Genomic DNA, 17,051 nt, shown 5'->3' with positions numbered 1-17,051 from the left:
AAAGGAAAAAAAATATTTATTCACTGAAAAATAAATATAAGCCTTTTATAATGCATGAGATACGAGTGGTCTAATGAGTAACGATCAATCTAGTACAGTACCTTTTATAAGATTTTTATTAGATCGAGTTTCATAGTGGCAAAAGATTATCATGTTAAATTTGTTGGTAGTGTTCGATTAAATTTCGTCGACGTCCGTCGCTTTTTGTGTGATTTTTTTCTTTTTATTGGCATGCAATGATTAAAGTGAAGACTTTAGAAACTTAATGAGAAAGGTATTCCTCAAATTAAACATCACAACTTTCATGTTAGGATTATACATAATGATGCCTTTTAGACCATTCGCCCCATTATGATGGAAGGATTGTGGTTAGGTTTGCAAAAGAAAAACATTATTAATATAATGGGGAAAAAAACTTAAATAATAAAATGTGGTGCTTTTGAATAGGGGTTTTCATCAAATCGTCAAACCGTAAAACCAGATTAATCCAGGATGTATGGATTGGTTTGGTCGGATTAAGTTACTAAAGTCTGGTCTGACAATTCAAGTTTTGAAAAACCGGGTTCATCGGTTCGGTTACAGTTTCAACAAAGAAAAAACAGGACCGGACTAATGAACTTTTGATAAAAGGAATCATATACATATACATGTATTTTTACGATAATGTGTTGGTACTACAATGGATATAATATACATTATGTAAATATTTTGTTTCGACCTTGTATGTTTTTAAGGAAATTAAACTTTCTCATTTATATTAAATGATGTAGAATCTATATGAAAATATTATATGATCGAATGTTTTTTGATTGTTGACTCAAACATATATTATGTTTTTATAGTTTCATAAATATTCTAATTTTAAGTGTTTGTTATGACTCTTTGTCATAAATATACACAAAGATTATATGGAAATTGAAAAAAGGGAAATAAGATTTTAAAACCGTCAAACCGACCAAACTGGACCGGCTCACATGGTCTGATTTGGTTCGGTTTGACAACATAGTTGGTCTGACTTGGTTTAATGTATATTAAAATCGGGAATACCGGTTTGGTTTGAGATTTAGTCAAAATCGGACCAAACCGGTCCGTAAACACCCCTACTTTTGAACAAAGTATTTTAATATACCCGGCGACATTTCAAAAGTTAAAGGATCACCATTCACCAGTGATCTTTTGGCAAAACCACAAAGACCATTCCTGAAAGCAAATCCACAAAGACCATATGTATAATGTACTACAAGAATAAAGGGGCTAACAAAATAACAAATCTAATGGTTTATAGATATGTGTTTAAGTGTTTTTCTTCAAGGCATATGCGGTATCAAATTATTTGTTTTTTGTTGTTATTTGATTATTACTAGTATTCAAATTCAAACAACTTATTTCAAACACAATAACACATGATTGATAACATACATACAATATAGACATATTAAATTAACATTACAATCCAAGAGAGAAAGGGAAGCCAGTGTTGCCTAACCAATTACCACCACTGATAAAGTTTCCAGCAGTAAAACCTTGAGCTTCCGTTGCACTGGTAATCACCTTGTATCCTTTCCACGTCACTCTATTCGACGTGTCAGCCCCAGCCCCGGTGTTCTTGTACTCCCCATAGTATAACGTATTAAGTGCAAAATCCCCGTCCCAAGGAAACCATCCGGCCGGGTTAATGACATCACTTATTGTCGATTGCATCACAACCGTTCTTGAGTAATTCTTCCACGGCCTTCCCAAATATGTTGGAAAGGTTGCTTGCACCGGTATAAGGTCGCTTGTGGCCCCAATTCTACACTTTTGAATCACAATCCCTGTATTTTGGTTCGGGTCACTTCTTCCTTGAGCCGTGACCATATTCTTTTGTTTTGGTCCAGGTTTACGAGCATGAATGTCACAATCTTGAAAAACACTAGCCGCGTTTCCAAAAATGAAGTCCACCGTACCAGCTATGTAACAGCCAACATAGAACTGACGATTGGAGTGGACATAAAGCGTGTCTTGGTATGCTATCATCCCACATCGATAAAATGCTGATTCATCTGACCCGACCCGTAGTGCCACCGCTTGTTCCCCTGATGGCCCAGCTGTGTTTTGAAACGTTATGTCACGTGCTAGAAATCCATCACCAACAGCAGCTGCATATACAAAATTTTGAAAACCAATTAATACATATACATATCAACAATATATATAGATGCATGAAAAAGTTCATTTGAGATTCATTTGAATAGGAAGAATCATGAAAACCTTTAATTATAACTTGATGTTCATATATTAATGGTATATGAAGTTATACTTAATATTACCCATGTTTATATATGAATGGTTCTCACATGAACCTTACCCTATAAATGCGTATCGATATATCATTTTTCTCGTTTAAGATTCAGCCCAACTAACACATCAAAAATTTCCAGGCCTAAAATGATAATGGACCCGATCATAGTTAAAACGATGTTTCACCAAAGCCATGTTACAGTATCTCTAGAATAACACACATTAATGAAATCTACCTAATAAAAGGAGAGTACATAGACCCAATAATTTTAGGAAAACTGAATTGAAATCTATTGGCCCGATTAACAATTGGGCTATTATGTACGTACGCAACTTTATATATAATTGGCTAAACATATATGCACCACTAAGAAAGAACATATTTATGATAGCTAGTTTTATTTTTATTTTTTGTTCTTGATGAACAGCAAATTGATTTATTTAGGTAGTACTAACCGACGGTAGCGGAGTTGAAGGTGGTGCTGCCACCGGCAACGCTTCTGCTAGCCGTGATGATAGTGGAAGATTGCCCGGAACCGAGAAACATCAAATTTGTTTTACTACTTGGAATCTCCACATTTTCTCTATACACTCCGGCCGCGATACCAATCACAAACCTCGATGAGCTTCCACTAGGAGCAGCCGCAACAGCAGCAGAAATTGTGGTATAGTCCCCACTACCATCCGCTGCCACACGGACATTAGGTGTCACACTCCCTGACTGCAACAGCCTCCTGTCTCCTGCGGACAGCCATGTTGGCCACTTAACGTTATTACTGTCCACCTGATCAATTAACTTTCTTCCTTTATTTACCTTGAGTTGTAATTCATCGTATTTGGCCAAATCTGAGTCGGTCAAGTTCTTGATCATGGCTAGTGAGTTGCTACATAGCTTTTCGGCATGGATCTCTCCTGAGATTAGTGATTCACGCACTTTCTTGCCATGTTTATTGTGTGAGAAACCGTCTATGCATGTTTCTCTGTTTGTTAAAGACGTGCTCACAAGAGTCAGAATGTCGTCCACATGTTTGTGCATCCCTTTCTTCCTAGGATATGTCTTTAGGTAGCCTACGACCTGATCATATATAATTAATGGTAAATTTAATTAAACATTTAAATTTATGGATATTATATTTAGTACTCGTATTTAATTTCCTCACATTTTTAGATTTAATCTAGGGGTACAACCATTTTCTGGCTTTTTTATACCGCTAGAGGAAGCCTTCAAATATATTGATACAAAAATTAAAATGATAGTTGACAGCAAATTAAACAACATATATATATAGGCGTGTGCGAGTAATATATATTTGCGTTTGAAAGTTAAATATATACGAGTAGTACTACTAATTAATAGATATGCATCACCTTTTTGAGTTCTTCGAGTGTGTCTGCAACCAATTCTAGACAATCATGGATAGCGATTTTGTCACGTTCCGTGAGACCAGGTTTCAAGGAAATCTTCTTTAATGTGAAGTAGTTTCTTTTGATTATCTCCTTGGTTACATTGATTGCTATCACAATGACGTCTTTTTTATTTTTTACCTTGTTTGTCATTTCCGGGACGCTAGATAGCGTGGAGTAGCATAGTTCGGGGTGAAGGGTAACGCTACACGATGATTTCACGATAGCGTGAGCTTTGGATGCTATGATGTTGTCGGTATGGGATTTTGAGGTAACTCCGACGATGCCAATGACAGCCGTGACTAGTAGGATGGAAGCAAAAATTGTTAAGAAAATCTTTCGCTTCTTACCGGAATCCCACATTGTGACAAATAGGTGTTTGGTGATCTTGAGCTAGCGTTTGAAGACTAACGGATATGTGGGGGGTACTAATGGTTGGTAATAGGAGCCTTGTACATATATAAAGTGTGTTTTGCATCAATGCTTGTTCTTCTGTATATGTCCTACTGTAGTTTGGAATTATTGAAAAGTATATAGTACGTGTTATATAATAGTTATTGTTTTGCGTTCACAAATTTTGCAATGTTTAGAACGTGTAGAATTTACAAATTTTCCTCTCCTTCCATTTATTGAAAGGATAATAAAGGCGATTCAAGGTAGTACTTTAACATGTTTTGGGATATATACTCCTATTACATACCAATAAGTATCGATCTCTACCTCTGAATACATGCAAGACTGTCTATTTCTCACCTGTAGACCTTGCTTGGATCATGTTGTTGTTGTTGTATTACATACCACTAAAACTGATCTCATCATTGTTTGCACACAAGCTCCAAGTTTTGATATTTTTAGATGTAAGTGATTTTGGCGATCAAGTGTGACAAGCTAGATGCTGCTCCATTGGAATTGGCAAGAATTAATTACGCTTTAAAGAAACCGTGTCAAACCTATGTCTCTACTCTGCTAATTTACTTTTTCCGAACTCTGTTCATCGGATATATTGTTTCTATAGTTCTGTTATTTATATTATAACTTTATTTGTTAAACTCACAATATTGTGAAATGACAATATGCTCGGTATCGAATATAAACCTTTACCTTTAACAGAATGGTTTCATGTTCTTTCATGGATTGGTTATTCCTTTCCGGTTACAAATGTTTGTCCCATTTTACAAGTATATTAAGGTGCGTTTAGTTCAAGAAAACTCTTCTATTTTCCATTTTCATTTTTCAAGAAAACATGGAAAACAAGAAACACGTTCAAATTGTATTTTTCTAGAAAAGTTTTCCTGTAAAATGAAAATTCCCCTTTCCAACTTTTGCACTAAAATTAGAAAACTGTTTTTTTTAGTTTTTGTTTTCACTTTTCTATTTTTCAAACCTTTTATAAACCTAAAATTAGAAAACAAGTGAATTTGAACATGTTTTTTAGTTTTCTAAAATGGAAAAATGATATCTCCATCTTTTATTTTGAACGTATTTTTAAAATTTTCAAGGGTTTTTTAGAAATAAAAAACCTTTTCATATTCTAAAAAACTAAAAATGGAAAACTTAAAAACATTTTCTTGAACTAAACGCGCTCTTAGTATCTCCAACGTTAAAGACAAGATGTCAACATGCACGTACGTCCATTGTATATCATAATGGAATCTAGTATTTCATGATTTTCTAAACGTACATAAAATTCTTATAATTCGAAAATGAAAAAAGAACGAACTATTATTTATTTCCACTTAAAATGGGGAAATGAGTTGCAAAAATGTTTTACAATTTCGTTTTCTTTTTTTCTTTTTTCCTTCTTATGATCTCCCTTTCTATCATAATTAGAAAACGCCAATAAATTTGGACAAAATACTATAAATGTTTTTGTTTTTTCTATAATTCATTCCTTTTCCTTCGCTTTCTATCATTAATGAAAGGCATTTTATATTTTAATTTCTTCCATTTGTGCTCTTAGCTAGGTTTCTGCTTAAAATCAAAATCAAAAACACAATAGCGCGCCAATACACACTTCCTAAATCAAGAAAAGTTTTATAATTATATCCTAAAACGTACACCATTAGTTGAACTCCCCTAATTCATGTGTGGTTTAACAAGTAAAACTAAAACCCCATCAATTACTAAATAAAGTCGACAACTACTAATTAAGTACGGAGTAATTAATTACCTCCAATAATACTTGGTAGTATCCATGAATAATGTTTCTAAATTTTCATGCGATAAGACAATTAGCAACACAAAACTCGAGGGCTAACATATATATTTGAAAACCGGTACAAAACTTAACACGTACGTACACCACGCTCCATAACTTGATATTCAATTTCCATAACTTGATATTCAAGTGACTTATTCAACTTACAATACAAACACATCACAACCCAAGAGAGAAAGGGAAGCCCGTGGCTCGTAACCAATTACCTCCACCAATAAAGCTTCCGGGTGTAAAACCTTGAGCTTCCGTAGCACTCGTAATCACCCTATACCCTCTCCACGTCACTCTATTCGCGGTACTTGCACCAGCCCCCGTGTTTTGATACTCTCCATAAAACAATGTATCAAGTGCAAAATTACCATTCCAAGGAAACCAACCCGCGGGGTTTATAACATCACTTATCGCCGATTGCATCACAACCGTTCTCGAGTATTCCCTCCACGGCCTCCCCAAATATGTTGGAAAGCTTCCTTGGACCGGTCTAAGGTCAGAGGTGGCTCCTATTCTTGATTTTTGTATCACGATTCCGGTATTTTGATTTGGGTCACTTCTGCCTTGAGCCGTGACCATGTTCCTTTGGTTTGGGTTGGGTCGACGGGCATGGATGTCACAATCTTGAAACACGACCGCGGCATTGCCAAAAATAAAATCAACCGTGCCAGCTATGTAACAATTGATGTAAAATTGACGGTTTGAATGGACGTACAACGTATCTTGGTACGCTATCATGTCACATTGGTAAAATGCTGATAGATCCGACCCGACCCGTAACGCCACAGCTTGGTTTCCTGATGGCCCGGCTGTGTTTTGGAACGTTAGGTCACGTGCTAGGAATCCAGCACCCACCGCCGCTGCATACACAAAAGTTAATAACATTTAATCTGATGACAAGTGACTATGTCGAAAGGTTCATATATATTTGAACTTAAGTACTATACGTCCTTAATTACAAATATTCTATTAATGTATTATTCAAAATCTAAAATCGGCGAATTGACTTTTCCACACAATAGGATTTTTCTTTTTAATACCGATATGAATTATTTAGCTTAAGCTAAAAATATCTTGTATTTATTACTTAGAGTTTGTATATAAACACAAAAACAATAATTCAAAAATAAAACGTACACTAGTATATTAATATTCTATAAGTATTATAGTTACAATCATTTGATTACACTGTTTATCTCGCTGTAATCGATCGAGACTACATATATGGACCGACATATGTGTATCTATCATGCCCGTACTAGATTGCTTAATTATTAAGTAGTCTAAATGTAATAAAATGTACATGTGACGTTAATTAATACGATCGAGTACTTTACTAAGAATTAAGTTGAATAATTAAGTTGGCTCAAAGGATGCTTGTCTAATCTTAGCAATACTCATGAAAACGGTTACCTCCAAAAAGGAAAGAGAAATTAAAGCATATAGTATATAGGAAATGGTACTGACCGACAGTGGCGGAATTGAAGGTGGTGCTTCCACCGGCAACACTTCGACTCCCGGTGATTATTGTGGAAGTCCTGCCTGAACCCAGAAACATCAAGTTCCTTTTACCACTCGGGATATCCACATTTTCTCTATACACCCCTGCTGCTATCCTAATAACATATCTGCACTCAAAGACGGATCCAAAAAAAATATATAATTAATAACAATATCTAGCTTGTGAAAAAAAAAAACTCTAACAAAGTTTAATTAATGACATTAGAAAATGTTTTATTTTTTTAGTATAGTAAGTTTTTTTAAAGGAAGTTTTACTCCGCCTTGAGTACGTACCTTGTACTTGAAGATGGAGCGGCCGCAACAGCAGCAGAAACTGTCGTAAAGTCTCCACTGCCGTCTGCGGCCACAACCACATTAGGTGTCACAGTCCCTGACTGTAACAATCTCCTGTCTCCCGCGGACAACCATTCCGGCCACTCAACGTTTTCAATAATATTCTCGTCCTGAATTAACTTTCTCCCATTACTCTCGGCGGCTTTGTTGTTAGCCGCCATATCTGTCAATGTCATGTTCTTGATCATGGCTAAGGAATTGCTACACAACTTCTCTGCATGGATCTCTCCTGCAATAAGCGATTCTCGCAAATGCTTATCGTGTTTATCGTGGGAGAATCCGTCTATGCATGTTTCTTGGTTGGTTAAAGTTGTGCTCATAAGTGTCAATATATCATCTACATGTTTTTGAATCCCTTTTTTGGTTTGGTACGTTTCAAGAATGCTAATGATTTCATTGATTTCTTCTAGTGTATCGGCTACCATTTCTAGACAATCGTGGAGCGCGATTTTCTCACGTTTTGTGAGATCGGTTTTCAGTGTGAGCTTCTTTATGGTGAAGTAGTTTCTTTCGATTATCTCCTTGGTTTTGTTGACAGAAAGCTCGATAACGTCTTTTTGACTTTTGACTTTTTTGGTCAACTCTGGGACGCTAGATAGCGTAGAGTAGCATAGATCGGGGTGGAGGGTTACGCTACATGATGATTTGACAATATCATGAGATATGGACGCTCTGCTATTATTGGCATTATTGGAGCTGTGGGAATTAACTCCCACTACAATTCCGATAATAGCAGAGACAACAAGGATAGAAGAAAAAACCGTCAAAAAGATCTTTTTCTTCTTGCTAGAATCCGACATTCTGGCAAAAAAGTGTTTGATCATCATTCGAGTTTAACTGAGAAGAAGGGATAGAGAGATCGAAGAGTGAGTGCCAGAGCGGTTTTAGCAGTGAGATATATCATATATATATCGAGAAGGCATTAATGGATATTTTTCATTACCATCCGTTTCCTAGACCCTACTATAATTGTAGCATTATTGAAAAAATCCAAAACTTAGTTTATTACTCTTTTTTGAAGTTTTATACTTTTATCTTATCCAATTATCCGAATATTCTACTCAACCTAGCTACGTGAAACGGAAGTAAGGGTTTCTTTGAAGTGATATACGACTAGCAATTTAATTTCGAGTAATGTGGCTAAAATTTTCCATTAATAAATAGAAAATCTTTATACTTGACCATATATTTTTTAGCATTGTGGCTAAAGTTTGAGTGAGTATATATTATGACTAACTTTTTTTTTAAATAATATTAATATAAACTAATTCATAGAATAAATATACACGGGTTAATAGCGTAGTGGTAAGGACACTTAATATGAGGGCTTGGATTTGGGGAAACCAGGTTCGAGTTTAAGAGTGCAAAGTTTTCCCATAAATATGTTTTCGTGTTTTTGAACGGATTATTAGGGGGTTTTTTCTTGCATGCTATTACGTATTGAATAAAAAGGCTCTATAACGTGAACCTGATTAAGACAATATTGTCTTAACCTTCTATTTTGATATTCGATTTGCACATGTATCCCATTTTAGCACCACCAACACACAAAAACGACGGCCAACGAAGCCAACCCGCATTATTCTACCATCCGACTATCTTCGCCGCGGAAAATATATAATAGGACCTATTACACATCGTGTAGGCATGATTCAAATATGATATGATTCTGATATCATCACCTCATTAACCTTGAAACAAAATAAAGTATAGTTTTGAGCTTGTAAGATTACGATTGATACCTCTGTTATTGCCATATCAAGGTCGTAACTCAGCTCGAGACAATGGTCAGATGTAGTATATTGTAGTTTATTATTAGGTGATAAATGCACTGTGGTAATTAAAGGTGGATGCAGGTAACTCTTTATGAGGTGTTTGATGTGTGCATTCAATGTGACAATGTGTGCTTTTAACCATTTGTTACAAAGGTGATAAAAGCAATGTAAATATTATCAAATACTTTTAGATATTTTTTTAGCGGAAAAGCAAATTATCATAACATCAACATGTGAAAGATTTCAACTTTTGAATCCTACTAGATGTAAACAAACTGTTATAACTCACATTCATTTTTTATTTTCATATAAAAGGACTTTATGTGGATTTTTGCTTACCAAAAGATGGGACCGAAAATTAACATGACTAAAGTTTTCTTTAATGGAACCAAATTAATATTGCTACTTAGTTTACTCACAAATGGGTTTATAATCTGCTTGCAGTATACAGCACATAAGATTTAAGTGTGACTTGTAAAGGTATGAATCAAATAGTCGAATAGAAGACATCTTTGAGTCTAGATCCGCTTATGGATTTTGCAAAATGCCTTGATCACACAGCACATTAGAGCCTTGTATCCGGGCGTTTCTTTTCTTTTTTCCTTTTTAGCTTTTATTGGATTTTTGTCCAACAATAACAAATCATTGTAACTTATTGTCATTTCATATTCATACATGACCTTGTGCAATTTTTGTATGAATCATTCCTCCCACGAAAATAACACAATTACACAAACCATCCTTACAGCGACGTTTCTCTCTTAAAATCATCCTTCACCCTAGAGACGTTACAAAAATACCATATTAACACCTCCACGTGCGAATCAGATTAGTAAATAAGATGATTATGAAATAAAAACATCACCACAAGGATGATTTGTGTTATTTACACGCAAGTAAAATGGTTCATACAAAAATTATAGATCACACAGGGATGATTTTTATCACTTTCCCAAAGTATTAACTTCTGAAAAGTTTTCAACTGCCTCGTCTGGCAACAAGAAAAACTTAAATTTTGGTCCACGCATGAACTATTGCATCAGGGTCCATGGTTTCCTATGTTTATTATAACTAATACACTCCACGTGACTAACATAACTCAAGATGTACGCTCCTTTTGCGTTTTTGGACCTCCTCAATTATCTTCTTGTTCTAGTTCATAAGTTGATTATATTCCGTACCATATTTATTCCTATCCTATTATGGGTGTTTGATCTAGGAGTAGGAATGACTATAGGTTGGATTTATTAATTTGATTATTGCGTAAGGAAAGGAGAAAATGAGTTTCATTACTAAATAAATTGTTAGCATCACGGACTTCAAATCCCTTAAAAGATAACAACGACTGTGTTTCAAGAAGTTTGATACCAAATCCACCAACCATTGCTATATTTTAATATATAAAAAACGGTGGGTTTGAAAACTCATTCTTCTCTTCCCATTTTAATTAAAATCTTAAACCTATACCTAATTATTAACCAAATTCATTCTAAATTTGTATTGGAATGGGTTTGGGTTTACTAAACCCACCAAGCGTCATAAATTAAAAATATATTGTATCTCGTATAAGTTTAACTAGATTAAACTCGCACGTTGTACGGGGTTGATTAAAAACGTAAACTAAAATTAACTATACATTACATTAGTATTCATATTTTATGATGATATAAAAAAAATAGTCAATTTACAACTGATGCAAATAATAAAATCATAACTTATAAATATAAATATATAATATATATCAAATATGTTAAATCATGACTAATGAAACTTAATTATTAATTATGATCTATATTTATTATATATAATATAAGAAAAATGATAGATCCTCCTAAACATTAGCCTAAAATTCTTTTTAAGATCTTATGAATATGACAAATTGATTCCATTTAATCTCTTTGTTAATCTCCCTTTTTGAATTTCTACATGTCTTCATCCAATAAATTAGGAAGCTTTTTAGGCTTATGAATTAGTAGAATTAATCATGCATAATACCTGTGTGTTGCAACAAAATTTTGTTTTAGGAGTGACAATTAGTTATAAGGGTTATATCAAGACAATATGAAATAACTTGACTATGTTATCCTCACTTTTACTTATACTTTGGATTTTCCGCAAGCATTGGGTGTTAAGCGTTTGTTTTTTTAAATTCGCACACCCTGATTGTAAATTTACCTTTTGGTCAATGAAGTCGGGATTCATTGTTTTAATTTTGTTTGTGAATGTTGAACCTGTTTGACCAGTTAAGTATGTGGTAATAGTTCAAATCAACTTATATGTAAGTACATAAGTTGAAATGCAAGCTTAGGGTTAGTATTTGATTTCTCTTGAACTTTCACCTGTTCATGCATTGGGTTCTTCTGTCTAAAATATATTCTTTTATAAATTCGTCCTGGGTGCACCTTTTTAACCTGCTGGACAATTCAATTATTTTGTTTGTTTACTAATAAGAGGTAAAGCTCAAGTGGAAGTAGGATCTGCTTCCAAGAGCCCTGCTGCAGATTCACTGCCGCTTCTCCTAACAATTGACTCCACTCTTAAAGTGGTTTGGTTTTCACCATTTGCTACCAAAATTATCTTATATTAACTCACTCAGACACAATCTTGGCTTGCAGTGGCACTGTATTCATTGGATATTGACCACATTAGTCTCAAACCCTGAGCGTCATTTTAACCCGTTTTGACTAATTTGATTTCTTAAAGATACAATTCAACCGCAATCAACTTGTTGATAGTTAAACAGATTGTAATTACCAATTATTATGGTTTTATTGTGTTGGTTAATGAATTGGTTATCAAATCTGAAGGGATGGGAAGATCTGTTCTCAAGCGCTCCCGTGTGGATCTTGGCGTGGCAAGTCAAGTTTTGATCGGGGATATGAACCCTGGACACGATTCATCAGCAACCGGTGAGTGCTGCTTAACAATTCCATTATTTGATTGCCTGCGAAAATCAACCACAATGCTCTGATAGTCTCAATTGTGCTTCACTTAGGGCTTTGTACATGCGTTGGGTGTAGGCCGCATTCTATGATAGTCTCATGCACAGATTGCTATTTAATTTCTTATTTATGAGAGCAACTCTAAACCCGTATTGATTGATCTTACCGGTTAAAGATATTAAATTTACTCTAAGCAAATTTATTAACAAGTAGATGAGTTGTAATAACTTGGCTATTATTGTGTTGCATTAATAGGTACCATAGAGGGAGTGAAAGGATGATCTGTTTTAAACAAGGATCTTGGTGGGTCAAGTGATATCGTGTCAATAATCTGAACCTCGGAGCCGATCCATTTGTTGATGCTTCTAGTGAGATTTAAATCCACTCTTTTAGTGGATGGGTTTCACCTTGATTACTAGTCCCAAATTAATTTAAGTATTGTAATATCAGCATTTTAAAATTCACTTTTACGCTACTTTGGCTTTTGTACAACGTTTGGTGTTGACCTTCGCTTATTATATCCTCATTAGTGTGTGTTGAATGTGCTCTTAGGGCAATCTTGTCTTTTCGTTACTGAATTGCATTCTGAAACAAAGGTATGAGAGCAAAGATCTCATAGAGTTGCTGTTCTAAAAGAAAGAAAAAAAAAAAGATTTCATAAATTCTGTCAGAATATCGTCTTCCATAAAGGAGTGATGATTTGAAAATCCTGAAGCTTGATTATTGTTTGATAAACATATGCCACATAAGTTAATGACTCGATTCCGTTGGTGACTGTAGAACATTAACTAGTTATTTACACGACCTTGTCTGTCTTTGTTTTCTAAATCTTATACTCCCTCTTGTAGCTGTATCCGTGTTGATTTTTGTATCCATGTACTTAACTTCTCAACCCTCTGATGCTGCTGAGTAAAAAATTGAAAAATTGAAACCATTACCAAAAGAGCAAAAAAATTACTCCATTTGTATGGTTTTTTTTGTTCTAATTATATAATTTGAATATATGCACAAAGCTTAATAAACAGAACCACGCGTTATGAAATTTAATACTGAAGTACTCACATAGCAGCTTGTAAGGTTTTAAGGTATTATATCAGAAGTCAAAACTACAAAAGTCCTATTCAGTTTCGTCTATCCATCATGTACAGTACAGACTACAATACTTGGCTTGTTCTAGTTCAAACATAATTGTTCTTGGATAAGCAACTTGCTTGCATTATAAATCAGTCACTGCAAAACTATAACTTAAATCAACCAACTATGACAAAAGTTTAAGCCCAAACCCGTAAACCAAGCATGGACCGAACCAAAGCCACTGGTGATTCCCGGTTCGGTCCAGTTCAGTACGGTTCTTGGACGGTGAACACCCCTAGTCAGGACATTCATGTATCGGGACTCGACTAATAGTCACTTGTATGTTCTATACTTCTATGGCCCTTCCTTTCCCTTAAACTTTTTTTTTCTTGTTTGTTGAAGTAAAAGTGTTATTTCAGGTTATCGATGTTTCTGATACAGACGAGCAAGTTATTAGAAGTTTTGAGTCAGCTAGCAGTATGCGCTATGGTAAGAGAAGGAACAGGGAAAGACTTTCACGAGCTGGCTCTTCTACAGCAGATGTGGCAATTCGGCAGGAAATATATACCCCACTTGAAGAGTTTCACAGTTTAGACTATGTTTTATCCCGTGATACTTTAGCGAGTTCTAGCTCAATGTCCACTTCCATTGATCAAACTTTCCTTTCCGGTGGTTCATCCACCACTACTGTGACTCCGGACAATAGAGATTGCACTATAAAATCTAGGTATCCCATCAATGTGTGCTTCATAAGAGTATACTGGTTTGTTTATTAATTTGTTTCATATGTAAATATATGTCATCATCTCACTATCTACATTTTTTCTCCTATGGGCCAAATTAGAAAATTATAATAAACTAAAGGTTAGCTAAAAAGGAAACTGAGGAAATGGGTCAAACAGATAGAAAGTTCTTCAAAGTGCATGCAGAAGACCTAAGTCTGTATAATCAGACATAAGATTATTATCGATACAATGTAGCTTTTGTAATAACATTTGAAACACTAGATATAAAGAGTCTTAGATTATTGAACAAAATGTTTCGAGTCATCACAACTCAAAACTGTACCATGGTTACCCATTTTGACCTAGTTTCTAACCCCTCATTATGAATCCTTTAGTTCCTTTTAACTTGATGCTGAATTGTAATATCAGATCAGGGTAACTTTACTTCTAATAGCGCGAAAGTATTAATCTTGGGAAGATAGTTAAGCTTGTTATTGCTAAACTGTGAACTAATATCGTTGGTGCTCTTTGGCCAGCATTTTCCATTAATTTTTTTCGTAACCTATGTGGACCATAATGCAGAGTTATCAATAGCCAGTCACCAAATGGTAGCCCAGGAAGACCCATAGCTGCTGATATGCATGCATTCTCTGAGTCTGTTAAATCCAAGTTTTCTGCTGCTTCAGCCAGGTATACAAATAACTTTTTTTTTTATCTGAACAGGATCTAATTTGATGTTGTTTATCCTTTTTGTTGGAGCCCTGAGATCTTTTTGCACCTCTCGCAGGTATAAGGAATCAATCTCTAAAAGCACCCAAAGTTTAAAAGAGAAATTACTGGCTACAAATAGTCCAGTTAAAGAATTAAGCAGAGGAGTTCAGCGAGAAATGAGTGCGGGAATTGCTGGAGTTGCTACAATCTTTGAACGGTTGGACCCTACTTTAAAAAGAAGCAGTGATGGAGTAAACTCAAACCTTTTTAAAGGGAAATGTACACAGGATAATGTAATAGCTTCACCTGTTCATGGAAACTCTGCTGATGCTATTGGAAATGTGAGTTCGAATTTAGGAACTATGCATCTCTAACTGGTTTCAGGGTGTCTGCCTGTCTGGTCTGCGCAGGTTAGACACATCATGCTCTCAAATAATTACCAATTCGTTATTTCTTTCAAATTGAAGTACTCAAATATTATAATATCATAGAATGCAATAGTTTCCATGTAAATACTGTTTTAAACTTCAAGTTACTGGTGATCTCTTTACCCAAAACATACAGTCTTGGACTGTTGTAAATAGTCCTTTAATTGTCTCTAATATTTGAGTTCTTAAATTGTATACATGGAGTTAGAGATGGATATTCTGACCCATTTACAAATGAATGGGCTGATTTGGGTAACGTACCATCTCTTATGGCCAAACGAATAATTTAGAAAAGAAGAGTAAATGTTAGCTAAAAATGAGCTAAAAGGTCAGAATTTAGCCGAAGTGCTTTATAATGCTAAAAACTTCTCAAATCATCTTACTAGTAAATATAAAGATTATTATTGTGACAATCTTTATTATTTATAGAAATTTGAAATAACTATGAAAGTAGTGGCTTTAAGGAAATTCGAACACGCGTCTGCAATTCTTTTGACCTGTTTTGACCCTATCCCATTACGATCTGCCTGGCCCATTATGCCACCTCCAGGTGAATGTGTAGGTCTTTACTTGCAGTTTTCATCGCTTGAAATTTCATTTTTTTAGGAGCTTTGAACATCAGGCAATGAATAGTCAGGCTGACATTTTTTTTCGATTTTTAATTACGAACAGGATCTGATGACCGTTGCACTTGTGAAAGAAAGGTTACTGTCGAGTTCCTTCTACATGGGAGATATAGCAAAGTGACGTACACTAATGTGTGAATCTACCATCATATCGATGGGTGAAATTTGTCAGCGTCCTACAATAACGACATCAAATGCGATGACAATGAAATACGCTACAACGTGCGGGTACCCATGCTAGTATATGTTTATAAGTTTTGATGTCATACTAAATAAAAATATATACTGAGATGATGGGAGAAAAAAGAATAAAAATATATATATATAAACATTATATAAAAACTACAGTATTCATAATTAGCTTCACGGATATGGTCTATGAAATAGGATTTAATAATATACTATAAGATATAGGACATGTTTGGCATGACTTTTCGGGGTATGTTTGACAAAAGTAGTTGTAGCTTTGTAGCTATAGCATTTAAACAAGCTATCAACTAAAGCTTTTGTTAATTAAAAGTGTTCGATATGATAGTTGTAACTGCAACTTCAATACGTATTTGTGTTACTTTTTAGATTAAAAGCTTCATAGAAGAACTAAAGTTCTTGGAACTCTAATTCAAGGTAACACTTAAAAATTAGATATATCTAAACAAAGCTACAATGAAATAGTAAATTGTTATATATAAAAATGTTATTAAAATGAAATCAAATTCTCTATTGCCGATAACCTCAATTTCTACCATAATTAGCTTTGAATATTACATATCATGTTTGATTGTGCACTGAGCCGAGATTAGGTTGAAGATGGGATAATGGGTGTTTTAGGATTGTTTGCTGGCGATTTCCCGAATGTAGAGTTTTTGCCTCTTTACGCCAGTCAAATGAGTGTGTGATTTATGCGTAGTTGTGAGTATGTCGAATGCCTCAAGAGGCTTTAGAAACCACCGAATCAACCGTCATCCGATCAAAACTAAATGAGTTTGTAGATAAATATTTTCTTGGAAAAATAGTGTCTTTATT

The 17,051-nt window shown here is 34.6% G+C and overlaps 3 protein-coding genes across 3 annotated transcripts; 1 reads left to right on the top strand and 2 right to left on the bottom strand.

The window, feature by feature from the left end:
* Positions 1-1,317: 1,317 nt before the first annotated feature.
* LOC122594987 (pectinesterase-like) lies at positions 1,318-4,144 on the bottom strand. Its single transcript, XM_043767269.1, has 3 exons — positions 3,649-4,144; positions 2,737-3,355; positions 1,318-2,138 (listed from the first exon to the last, which is right to left on the bottom strand). The coding sequence occupies exons 1-3, from the start codon at positions 4,045-4,047 to the stop codon at positions 1,447-1,449; spliced, it is 1,710 nt and encodes a 569-aa protein (XP_043623204.1). The 5' UTR covers positions 4,048-4,144; the 3' UTR covers positions 1,318-1,446.
* A 1,771-nt stretch (positions 4,145-5,915) lies between these two features.
* Positions 5,916-8,624, bottom strand: LOC122595318 (pectinesterase-like). Its single transcript, XM_043767662.1, has 3 exons — positions 7,688-8,624; positions 7,361-7,521; positions 5,916-6,753 (listed from the first exon to the last, which is right to left on the bottom strand). Exons 1-3 carry the CDS (start codon positions 8,572-8,574, stop codon positions 6,062-6,064), a joined length of 1,740 nt encoding a protein of 579 aa, XP_043623597.1. The 5' UTR covers positions 8,575-8,624; the 3' UTR covers positions 5,916-6,061.
* A 3,707-nt stretch (positions 8,625-12,331) lies between these two features.
* Positions 12,332-16,196, top strand: LOC122597667 (E3 ubiquitin-protein ligase RHF1A-like). The gene is made up of 6 exons (XM_043770240.1): positions 12,332-12,431; positions 13,017-13,060; positions 13,958-14,265; positions 14,846-14,953; positions 15,051-15,384; positions 16,075-16,196. The coding sequence occupies exons 1-5, from the start codon at positions 12,332-12,334 to the stop codon at positions 15,346-15,348; spliced, it is 858 nt and encodes a 285-aa protein (XP_043626175.1). The 3' UTR covers positions 15,349-15,384; positions 16,075-16,196.
* Positions 16,197-17,051: the final 855 nt, after the last annotated feature.

The sequence above is a fragment of the Erigeron canadensis genome, chromosome 4, assembly GCF_010389155.1.
Source record: "Erigeron canadensis isolate Cc75 chromosome 4, C_canadensis_v1, whole genome shotgun sequence".
In the NCBI taxonomy this organism is placed as follows: domain Eukaryota; kingdom Viridiplantae; phylum Streptophyta; class Magnoliopsida; order Asterales; family Asteraceae; genus Erigeron; species Erigeron canadensis.
Note: the sequence above shows the minus strand (reverse complement) of the source record. Positions and strands in the feature narration are given on the sequence as shown.